Source organism: Nicotiana sylvestris, chromosome 5 (assembly GCF_000393655.2).
Source record: "Nicotiana sylvestris chromosome 5, ASM39365v2, whole genome shotgun sequence".
Taxonomy (NCBI): domain Eukaryota; kingdom Viridiplantae; phylum Streptophyta; class Magnoliopsida; order Solanales; family Solanaceae; genus Nicotiana; species Nicotiana sylvestris.
Genome location: NC_091061.1, coordinates 31,506,092 through 31,518,422, shown reverse-complemented (window position 1 = coordinate 31,518,422; position 12,331 = coordinate 31,506,092). Strand labels below are relative to the sequence as shown.

At 38.3% G+C, this 12,331-nt stretch overlaps 1 protein-coding gene across 1 annotated transcript; it reads left to right on the top strand.

Moving 5' to 3' along the window:
* Nucleotides 1–2,280: 2,280 nt before the first annotated feature.
* On the top strand, nucleotides 2,281–7,136 carry LOC104233792 (protein FLOWERING LOCUS D-like). Its single transcript, XM_009787239.2, has 5 exons — nucleotides 2,281–4,129; nucleotides 4,963–5,724; nucleotides 5,962–6,007; nucleotides 6,136–6,587; nucleotides 6,768–7,136. The coding sequence occupies exons 1-4, from the start codon at nucleotides 2,464–2,466 to the stop codon at nucleotides 6,527–6,529; spliced, it is 2,868 nt and encodes a 955-aa protein (XP_009785541.1). The 5' UTR covers nucleotides 2,281–2,463; the 3' UTR covers nucleotides 6,530–6,587; nucleotides 6,768–7,136.
* The last annotated feature ends 5,195 nt before the right edge of the window (nucleotides 7,137–12,331 follow it).

Below are 12,331 nucleotides of genomic sequence, written 5' to 3'. Positions count from 1 at the left end.
ATAAGTGCTAAATGAATTAACCCCAATGCATGAAAATAGATTTTCCAAAGTTTTACCCAAAAAGTCAAAATCATCCCCGGGCCCACGTGGTCGAACCCCGAGGTCCGGACCAAACCCGATTACCCATTCCCCCACGAATCCAAATTTATAATTTGTTTTGAAATCGGACATCAAATTGAGGTCCAAATCCCCAATTTTAGAAAAACCTAGGTTCTACCCAAAACACCCAATTTTCCCCATGAAAATCTTTGATTTGAAGTTGAAATCATGTTAAAAGATGTTAAGGAGTGAAGAAAATGAGTTAGAAATCACTTACCAACGTTTTGGAGAAGAAAGGTTGTTTGAAAAATCACTTCTTATGTTTTTTGGGTTTTGAAAAGTGAAAAATAGCTGAAATTCCCGTTTATTTATACCCCTCTCAAACCCCCAGTACGGACCGCATTAAATGGGCTGCGGCCGCACAGCCTCCACTACGAACCGCATAAAGGTGACCGCGGTTGCGCTGGCCCCTCGCTAAAGACCTGCAGTTCAGCACCATGTGCGGACCGCACAAAGGCGACTGTGGCGGCACAGCTTCCACCGCGGACCGCACAAAGGTGACCGCGGCCGCGCTGGCCCCTCCGCGATCGCACGCGATTTCTCGCGGACAGCACTAGAGGGTTCAGAGACTGTGGCTTCCTGAACCTGCAACACCTGACTTTTTAAGCCTAAGGCATCCCTGAACCTACTCGAAACTCACCCGAGCCCTCGAAACTCCAACCCAAGTATACACACAACCTCAAAAACATCCTACAGACATATTCGTGTAATCAAATTACCAAAATAACATCACGAACATCGAATTAAACTTCGAGATCAATGAAATTTCTCAAAACTCTTTTAAACATCAAATTTCTCAATTAAGGTTCGGATCGCGTCAAACGACGTCCGTTATTAACCAAATTTCATAGGAATGACTAAAGTCAATATAAGACCTGTACCGGGTGCCGGAACCAAAATCCCGATACCATTGCTTTCTAATCAGTTTTCATTTCAAATTTCCTTAATCAATATCTGAAAACAATTTCACTTAAAAATTCATTTCTCGGGCTTGGGACCTCGGAATTCGATTCCGAGCATACGCCAAGTCCCATATTTTCCTACGGTCCCTCTGGGACCGTTGGATCACGGATCCGGGTCCGTTTACCCAAAATGTTGACCGAAGTCAAGATTATTCCTTTTAACATCAAAACTTAGCATTTTTTTACAGAGTTTCATATTTAAGCTTTCCGGCTACGCGCCCGGACTGCGCACGCAATTCGAGGTGACTCTAATGAGGTTTTCAAGGCCTCGAAGACACAGAAATCATCTGAAAGCAAGTGATGACCATTTGGGTCGTCACAATTAATGAATATAATGTTTGGATAGATTGTATCGTTTGTCGTTGTTTCATGATATTACACACTAACAATATGAAGGAATAAACTTGTAATATTTATAAAGAAAAATTATGATACAGGGTAAAATTATTATATAAAAAGTTAGTCTAAATAATAAAATAAAATTATTTAATAATAATAAAGGGTGAGATAAGAGAAAAAGAAAAAAGTAATGACATGATCACACCAAATCGGTCGTTACATAAAGTGACACATTTCATCGTTACGCAAAAACGAATTTAATGATACGATACAATAAAATTTAAGTAACAATCAAAACAAACATCGTATTTAACGTAACAATACGATACAAATACAATATGTAACAACCATCCAAACAAGTTGTAAAACAAATGCTTCACTTGTTTTAGGGTATGGCCGCCCTTGGCTTGTACGTAAATAAAGAAGATAGTTCCGCTTCATTTTTATTTTATTTATACTTATTTTATCTTGTCTCAGTTCATTAAGTTAGGTTTCACGGTAAAAAATATTCAATCTTCTTATCATTTTGATTATTTCTTACAGTATTATCTGTTTATGTTTAATATATCATCTAGAAAGCAAAAATAAAGTTTCAACTTGTCAAGTTAAGTGGTTAATGTAAATAGTTATATACATATAAAATTTTGGGGAATGTTGAAAGGAAATAAATGAGGGTATTATTAGAAGTTGTAAACAGACTTCAGACACAAAAAATTCAGAGATATACTGCACATGTATTATTCTTGTGTATAGTCAATTTTACTCTTACAATAATCTCATTATTTAATTTAAAATTGTCAATATTAAATTGTCTTTTCTCCTTTGGTTTTTTTCACCTTCTTTGCTTGGTTGTCAAGAACCAAAATACATCAATATTTCAAATCAATAGCCCCAGGAGAGCCATTTTTTCTTTATTCTTCATTTGGTTAGGACCAAAAATCCACAAACCCGAACCCGGCTTGCCTGACCCGAATATAGAAATCGGATCACCCTTTCTTCAGATTCTCAGAGCCCTTCTTCTTTCTCTCGCTGCTCTGATACAGTTGCAGAAAACACAACGGTAATGGATCAGCAAAATTCTCATCATACTTCCCCTTATATTACTAATAACAATCCCCTCCAATTCCCAATTCATTATCCTAACTCAAACTCTAACCCCAATTCTGCTCCCAATTTCAATTCTATTCCAAACCCTAATCCCAATTCCGATTCAATCACAAATCATTCTCTTCCCTTCTCTACCCCCAGGAAGAAAAGAACAAAGAGTTCCAATTTTTTGAATAAAAACCTTAATTCTGATGTTGGTAGTAGCTCAAGTGCAAGAACACAAGTTGTTTCTGATGAGATTATTAGCATAAACAAAGATTCAACTTCTGAGGCCTTAATTGCATTATCTGCTGGTTTTCCAGCTGACGTGTTAACTGATGATGAAATTGAAGCTGGGGTTGTTTCTGTAGTTGGTGGGATAGAACAGCTTAATTACATTTTAATCAGAAATCATATTATTACAAAATGGCGTGAAAATGTGTCGCATTGGGTGACAAAAGATATGTTTTTTGATGTTATACCTAAACATTTTTATGGGTTATTGGATTCTGCTTATAACTATTTGGTATCACGTGGGTATGTTAATTTTGGGGTTGCGCCGGCCATTAAGGAGAGGATTTTAGCTGAGCCAAGTAAGGGTAGAGTGATTATTGTCGGGGCAGGACTTGCTGGGTTGACAGCTGCGAGGCAGCTGATGTCTTTGGGCTTTAAGGTTATTGTTTTGGAGGGAAGAAAGCGTGCAGGCGGAAGGGTGTATACGAAAAAGATGGAAGGAGGGAATAAGGTGGCAGCTGCTGATTTAGGAGGGAGTGTTTTGACAGGTACTCTAGGGAATCCGCTTGGTATCTTGGCGCGACAGTTATCGTATACGCTTCATAAGGTGAGAGGTGAATGTCCGCTCTATCGTGCTGATGGAAAGCCAGTAGACAAGGATTTGGATCAAAAGGTTGAGGCTGCTTATAACAGGCTTTTGGATAAGGCAAGCAAGTTCAGGCAAGAGGTTTCTCAGGATGTTTCTCTTGGAGCGGCATTGGAGACTTTCCGAGAGGTTTTGGGTGATGCGGTGAATGATGAGGAGATGAGCTTGTTTAACTGGCATCTGGCAAATCTGGAATATGCAAATGCAGGTTTGCTTTCTAATCTTTCCTTGGCATTTTGGGACCAAGATGACATCTATGATATGGGAGGGGATCACTGCTTTTTGCCCGGTGGAAATGGAAGATTAATTCAGGCACTGGCTGAAAATGTGCCTATTATTTTTGGAAAAACTGTGCATTCCATTCGTTATGGTAGTGAAGGTGTGCAAGTTGTTGCTGGGGGGCAAGTATTTGAGGGAGATATGGCATTGTGCACTGTTCCTCTTGGAGTTTTGAAGAGTGGTTCTATCAAGTTCATCCCAGAGTTGCCTCAACGGAAGTTGGATGCAATAAAAAGATTGGGGTTTGGATTGTTAAATAAGGTTGCAATGCTTTTCCCATGTGTGTTTTGGGACACCAATGTTGATATGTTTGGTCATGTTGTTGATGATTCTAGTAGTCGGGGAGAATTCTTTCTGTTTTTTAGCTACGCAACAGTTGCTGGTGGGCCCTTATTGTTAGCTTTAGTCGCTGGAGAAGCTGCACACAAGTTTGAGATCATGCCCCCTACTGATGCAGTGACGAAAGTTCTTCATATTTTAAGAGGTAAAAGCCATGTTCCATTGTAACTTTGCTTTCTATATACCAAAGTCTTATTCTTCTTCTCTTTTTCTTAAGGTAGTGAGCAGAAAAATAAGAAATAATTTCTTTAGGAGTGGATTCATCTTGGCCTAGAGTTAAGCTATTGAAAGAGTATTGTGCCATGACCATTTCATATTCAGTGAGTTTCATTTTGAAGCATTTATCTATCGTCTTGATTGAGACGTGAGAAGCTCTGGAATATAAGCACCTGCATAGATAGCTGTAATCTCTACTTGTATCAGTAGTATAATAAAGACGTCTTCTTGTTTTAAATATTTGGTTATATGATATTATAGAGTAATGAAAATTTTGGAAAAAATTTTCTCGGTTCGAGATGACAACTTCAAGGAGAAGTAGATAATGGAATTTTGACAAAGGGTGTTTATGTGTATACTGCTTTAAGAACTAGCCTTTGTTTACCTATCAACAAAAAAGAAAGAGCTTATAGTATTTAAAGTAGAAAAGAAAATAGATAACCCCTACATGGTAATGTTGCTTTGTTAAGCTTCCAGTCTCTCCCTAAAACAGGGGAACACTAGAGAAACATATTGGAAAAAGAGAGAAATCTTTTAGTTTTACCTCTTAAAGTCGCATCTCAACTCTATACTTGAGAGTTGATTTCATCGCCTGCCATTTTATTTTGCTGCTGAATAGGCATACATATTTGAATATGGATCAATTTAGTAAAGACAAAACTTAGTGCCCTCTTCAAAGTTTCTGGTTCATGATGCGTGGTATCAATGTTTCTTATAGTCATGGAGCTACTGTAGTAATGAGATTTTGGGCATTATGATCAGGTATATATGAACCACAAGGAATTGAAGTCCCAGAGCCCATCCAAACTGTCTGTACAAGATGGGGTAGTGATCCGTTCAGCTTCGGTTCCTACTCAAATGTTGCAGTGGGGGCATCAGGAGATGACTATGACATTTTAGCAGAAACTGTGGGGGAAGGAAGGCTTTTCTTTGCTGGTGAGGCCACTACTAGGCGCTATCCAGCCACTATGCATGGAGCATTTCTTACTGGGCTTAGAGAAGCTGCAAACATGGCCCACCACGCTAGTGTTAGAACATCACATTTGAAGGTTGAGAAAAAACCATCAAAGAATGCTTATTCTTATGCTTCTCTTCTTGAGGATTTATTTAGGGAACCAGACTTGGAATTTGGCAGCTTTTCTGTAATTTTTGCTGGAAAGCATTCTGATGTTAAGTCAGCAGCAATTTTGAGGGTGACTTTTAATGGATCACAAAAGACAAATCATGATGTGACGAGGACTGAGCAACATCATTCTAATAAGTCACTTTTTCAGCAGCTTCAGTCCCATTTTAATAACCAGCAAGAGCTTCATGTTTATACCCTGTTATCCAAGAAGCAAGCCCTAGAACTCAGAGAGGTCAGAGGGGGTGATGAGGTGAGGCTGAATTTCCTCTCTGAGAAGCTTGGGGTAAAACTGGTTGGTAGAAAAGGTTTGGGGTCATCCGCCGATTCGATAATTGCTTCAATTAAGGCTGAGAGGGGCAAGCGCAAACCTGGATCCAGTTATCTTACCCTTAAATCTGGTTGTTGTCTTTCTTACTCTCTCTCTCTCTCTCATACACACACACACATACATATAAATGTATATGTATGTGTGTGTAAGTGTTCATCTTACTCTCTCTCTCTCTCTGTGTGTGTGCGCGTGTGTGTGTGTGTGGGGGGGGGGGGAGCCTGTGCCAGCTTTGTCTGTTTCTCTTTTTGCAGATGTGGCATATATCATTCTTGAGCCTAATATTTTCTTATATTTTGTGCTTAATAAGGTGTTGCAAAGTCAAGAGCAACCACTCTCAAGCAAAAAATAATCAGGTATGAGTCGTTTCCTCTCTCTTTAGCTTCCTCTTTCCTATTTCTTTCCTCTAGTACATCCTTTCCTTTTCTTTTTCAGACTGAAATATCAGTTTTTTCATGGATCCCCTTTTAAACTTGTTTCTCAGAAAGGCTAAAATAGTTGGCAGAAGCAGTGGAACCACTTTATCTGCTGGGGATATCAGAACTAATGTAGTCGGCAGCAGCTTTAGCTCTATGCCTCTGGAAAATAAGAACTTGGCGTCTCTACCAGCTTGCGATAAGGGATCTGCACTTCCTCCAAGTTCGCATATTCTCGTAAATGACAACATTGGGTCTAAACCACCGGGTAGTGGTCATGGATCTGTGCTTCCAAATTCAAGCATTGGTGATAAGTCTGGGGTTGGTGTCACTGGTTCTACCCCTCCGAATCCTAGTGTTGGAGGAATAATATTGGCTAATGGTAGTAGTTCTATCCATGCATCAAATACTTATCAAGATACCACAGCTACATGTCCCAGCGCAAATTCTGGTTGTTGGTAAAAAAATCACACATGGATGTTGTGGGAGTAGAAACTTTGCATTGCTTGGCTCTTCTATGGTAATTATCTTTATGCCATCTTTTCTCTTTGCTCATTAAAATCTTATAGTAGTTGAGCATTTATATTCGACAATTATACTATTCTTAGTTCTTGTCATAGCAAATTAGCATTAAAAGAACCCAGATTTATGCCAGTGCGAAAAACTTACAGATTTTTGACCTTGATGTTGTCGCTTGCAGGTGATTGGGATCTAGTTATAGGTGACAATGGTTGGCAGCGGCTAAGGATGCTATCTTCAGCTCAACTCCTTTGCTCCCTACTCATTGTCTTCAAGCCCTGTACATATTTCATATCTCAACAGTGGGTTAAAACCAGTGGAAGCAAGGACTCCACTGAATTATACCTAAGGCCTTGTAATCCCTTTGTATATATCAATTTTAGGAAGTTAGTATAGGAATTCTGGAATTGTGAGGTGCCAATTTGTTATGGAGCTCTCTCTCTTGTCCGAGTGAGGGGAAAAAGAAATTAGTGCACTGAAAGCAATATAGATCCATAAAATGTATGTATTCCATATTTTTACAATATTAGGTCATTTTTGTACTACTAAATCACCGTAAAGATATCTACTGGTATCCCTCGTAAAAAGTGAGATTTGTAAATTGTAATCTTAGAAATAAGATAATTACTTGTTATAACGAAGGAATTTAATTTGATATTGTAAAATTAAACTCTTTTTGAACTTAAAAAGAGAAAGTCAAGAAGTAGCATAAGAAGAAAAAAATTGTATGATATGTTGATTGTCAAAAGTGCCACATCGGTGGGTGACAATTTGGGTTTGGTAATTTTTCCCTATAAAAGGAGGCCTAATGTTTAGGATTTAAATACACTTCTCATTTGTCTTCTTATCTTCTTAAGGCATTTGTATCTTCTCTCTTTAGTATTATTTCACTTGTATTTTTGGAGTGGAATAAAATATTGGTTGTATCCGAGGAAGTAGGCAAAATTGGCCAAACCTCGTAAATTCTGGTGTTCCTTTTATTGTTCCTTTATTGTTTTATTTATTATTTGGTGGCTGTCATAATATTTGATATAGTAGTTGTGACTCATACACACTATATACATTTGGCTTACGCAATAATTGGTATCAGAGCCAAGGTACTGTCTAAGTATGCTTTGTGGTTGCAGCATAGTCTGATCTTCCACATCAGAAAAGATTTATCTTGGTAACTGAGTCAAGATTCTGTCTGCGTATGCTGAGTGGTTGCAGCTTAGTCTGATCTTCCACACCAGAAAGAAAATAATCTTGATTTGTGTCGTCAGCTATTAAATAATATTTGCGTCAAAGATGGGAGACAATAAACAAGAAGAATTTACATCAAGTGTCAACAATACGTCATCATTGGCATTTTCGCTTATGACAAGAATTGTGTCAAATGCAAAATTTGCGGTAGAAATTTTTGACGGATCAGGACATTTTGGGATGTGGCAAGGCGAGGTTCTAGATGTCCTTTTTCAACAAGGGCTAGATCTTGCCATTGAAGAAAAAAGACCAGATGTTATTGGAGAAGAAGATTGGAGAATTATCAACCGCGTTGCTTGCGGTACCATTTGATCCTACCTTGCTAGAGAGCAGAAATATCCATACACAAAGGAAACTTCTGCAAGTAAATTATGGAAAGCACTAGAGGATAAACTTTTGAAGAAAAACAGTCAAAATAAATTGTACATGAAGAAGAGACTGTTTCGCTTCACCTATGTTCCTGGTACCACAATGAACGAACATATCACTAGTTTCAATAAGTTGGTCACAGATTTGCAAAATATAGATGCAACTTTTGATGATGGTGATTTGGCCTTGATGTTGTTGGGGTCACTTCCTGATGAGTACGAGCACCTTGAAACTACTCTACTCCATGGGAATGACAAAATTTCTCTCAGAGAAGTTTGTTCAGCTTTATACAGCTATGAACAAAGAAAGGGAGAAAAACAAAAGGGCGGAGAAGGAGAATCACTGGTTATGAAGGGTCGTCCTCAAAATCAAATGACGACAAAGAAGGGGAGATCCAAGTCAAGATCTAGACCCATCAAAGATGAATGTGCCTTTTGTCGAGAAAAGGGACACTGGAAGAAAGATTGTCCGAAGTTGAAGAATAAGGCCAAACATAACAATGGAAAGACCATTATGGATTCAAATGTAGCTGATTGTGATGATTCGAACTTCTCATTAATTACAACAGAGCCATCAACATCATCAAACATATGGTTGATGGACTCGACTTGTAGCTATCATATGTGTCCCAACAGGGACTGGTTCGTGAATTTTCAAGAAGGAGAATATGGAATCATCCACACAGCGGATAACAACCCTCTTACCTCATATGGCATTGGTTCAATATGATTAAGGAACCATGATGGAATGATCAGAACATTAAAAGATGTTCAATATGTACCGGATTTGAAGAAGAATCTCATCTCTGTGGGAGCCCTAGAATCAAAAGGGTTCAAAATCATTGCAGAAAGTGGAGTGATAAGAGTATGCTCCGGTGCACTAGTGGTAATGAAGGCCAATCGGAAGAACAATAACATGTACCGTTATCACGGTAGTACAATTATTGGGACAGTGACAGTAACATCCAGTAACGAAAAAGAGGCAGAAGCAACCAGGCTATGGCACATGCGCTTGGGACATGCTGGAGGTAAATCCTTGAAAACTTTATCAGATCAAGGATTGTTAAAAGGAGTAAAGGCTTGCAACTTGGAATTTTGCGAGCATTGTGTCAAAGGGAAACAGACAAGGGTTAAATTTGGTACAACAATCCATAATACTAAAGGTATTTTGGATTATGTACACTCTGATGTTTGGGGTCCTTCCAAAACACCTTCATTGGGTGGGAAGCACTATTTTGTAACCTTTGTTGATGATTTTTCCCGAAGAGTGTGGGTGTATACAATGAAGAGCAAAGCTGAAGTGTTGGAAATTTTTCTCAAATAGAAAATGATGGTGGAGAGTCAAACAGGCAGGAGGATCAAATGTATTCGCACAGACAATGGAGGTGAATACAAAAATGATCAATTTAATAAGGTCTGTGAAAATGATGGCATCGTCCGACACTTCACTATCAGATATACACCACAACAGAATGGAGTGGCAGAACGTATGAACCGGACCTTGCTGGAGAAGGTACGGTGTATGTTGTCCAATGCTAGCTTGGGCAAAGAATTTTGGGCTGAGGCAGTTACATATGCATTCCACCTCATTAATCGTTTACCATCTGCTGCTATTGATGGCAAGACATTATTTGAAAAATGGTATGGAAAACCTGTTGTAGATTATGACTCTTTGCACGTGTTTGGCTCAACTGCATATTATCATGTGACAGAGTCAAAATTGGATCCAAGGGCAAAGAAGGTTATTTTTATGGGGATTACTTCTGGAGTCAAAGGATATCGCTTATGGTGTCCCTTGACAAAGAAAGTAATATTCAACAGGGATGTTACCTTTGATGAATCTGCTATGGTAAATAAGGTAACAAAAGATACCAAACAAAATGAGGGTGCTTCTAAGCAGGTGGAGTTTGAAGAAAATTTATTTTTCCTACACAAGAAGCAGAGGAGGAAACAAATGAAGATTATCCTTTGGAAGAAGAGCCAGTAGAGAGGGAGATTCCAACTCAGGAACATCAACAACAACTTGAATCAATTGCGACTAGCAGGCCAAAAATGACAATAACAAAACCTGCTCGTCTTATAGAGACGGTTGCTTGTGCCGCCTCAATTGTAGCTGATGATGTTCCTACCACTTATAAAGACGCAGTCCAAAGTTCAGAAGAATATAAGTGGAGGATTGCCATGAATGATGAAATATAGTCCCTTCATCAGAATCATACATGGAGATTGGCCAATCTCCCGAAGGGAAAGAAAGCAATTGGGTGCAAATGGGTACTTGCAAAAAAAGAAGAATTTCCTAACCAAGAAGATGTTCGCTACAAAGCAAGATTGGTGGCCAAAGGATATGCTCAAAAGGAGGGAATTGATTACAATAAAGTGTTTTCTCCAGTTGTAAAACATTTCTCCATTAAAATTATGTTGGCTTTGGTAGCACAGTTGGATTTGGAACTAGTTCAGATGGATGTAAAAACTGCGTTTTTACATGGAAACTTGGATGAGGAAATCTACATGACTTAGTCAGAAGGATTCAAAGTTGTTGGAAAAGAAAATATGGTGTGCAAACTTAAAAATTCATTGTACGGATTGAAACAATCTTCTAGACAATGGTACAAGCGATTTGACGAGTTTATGTTGTGGCAAGGGTACAAGAGAAGCAAATACGATCATTGTGTGTATTTGCGCAAGCTTAAAGATGGTTCCTTTATATATCTTATCCTATATGTTGATAGCTTCCAAGAATTCGGAAGAAATTGATAAGTTGAAGATTCAACTGAAGAAGGAGTTCGAGATGAAGGATCTGGGTGAGGCAAAGAAAATTCTTGGCATGGAGATAATAAGAGACAGACGTTCAAAGAAACTCTATTATCTCAGAAAGAATATTTGAAGAGAGTACTGCAGCGTTTTGGCATAGATGAGAAGACTAAGCCGGTACCATACGCAAATGTTATTGGTAGCTTTATGTATGCAATGGTCTGTACGAGACCTGACATTTCACAAGCTGTTGGAGTTATTAGCAGATATATGCATAATCCAGGAAAGGAGCATTGGCAAGCTGTGAAGTGGATTCTACGGTATATTCACAATACTGTAGATGTTGGGTTAGTTTTTGAGCAGGAAGGCAATCAGTCTGTAGTTGGGTATTGTGACTCAGATTTTGCGGGTGATCTGGACAAACGAAGATCAACTACTGGTTATGTGTTTACTTTTGTAAAGGCACCAGTTAGTTGGAAGTCTACTTTGCAGTCAACAATTGCTTTGTCTACAACAGAAGCGGAGTACATGGCTATTACAGAGGTTGTGAAAGAGACAATTTGGCTTCAGGGGTTGCTAAAGGAGCTTGGTGTTGAACAAAAAAGTATCACAATTTTTTGTGATAGTCAAAGTGCCCTTAGCAGCCTGTCTATTAATTATTGAGGGTCCCACATTCCCAAATTACTCCTTAAATTACGCCTGAAACTACTACCCATCAACTGTACCAACTCACCTAAGGAGGAAAGCTAAGCATTGACTAAACTAATTCCCAGATGATCACCTAAATTAATACAGCTATAAACCAATTTCAGCTAGTAATTTAAGATAGAAAAATACATCAAATACAAGAGTTTCAGTGATTCAGAACAATGCTTATAATCAAACAGAATCTTAATTAATCAGACAACTAACAATTGAAAAACCATAAACGACAGAATGCCAAATGATTCAAACTATACGAACGACCTAATCAACGAAGCTTAATTAATCGATTACATATTACAATTGACACTAAACAATCAGAAACAGAGAATCAGGCAATTCACGGGTAATTTCAGTGGTATTGACAGAAACAGGGACTAACAGGAAACTAATTAATCGACGCAACTTATTAATCGATTATGCATACACAATTGGTAACAACAAACAGAATCAAACATACAAACAGGGTGATTCATGGCTTTAGACAAAACAGGGGACTTATGAAACTAATTATTCGACGACATTAATCAAATCGAATGTGTAGTTTATAACAGGTACAATTAATCAACAAACAGAAAATCGACCAAATAAAAAGGTCACTGGGGATGAGAAGATGAATTGATAAAGAATGGAACAATCAACAAAACTAAACTAAACAAATACACAAATAAAAAAAAAACAT

Excerpts from the sequence above, each read along its gene's own strand:
- LOC104233792 (XM_009787239.2), top strand. The coding sequence starts at position 2,464 with ATGGATCAGCAAAATTCTCATCATACTTCCCCTTATATTACTAATAAC. Across the intron at positions 5,725-5,961 it reads TTATCTTACCCTTAAATCTG|GTGTTGCAAAGTCAAGAGCA; the intron begins GTTGTTGTCTTT and ends GTGCTTAATAAG. Across the intron at positions 6,008-6,135 it reads CTCAAGCAAAAAATAATCAG|AAAGGCTAAAATAGTTGGCA; the intron begins GTATGAGTCGTT and ends CTTGTTTCTCAG.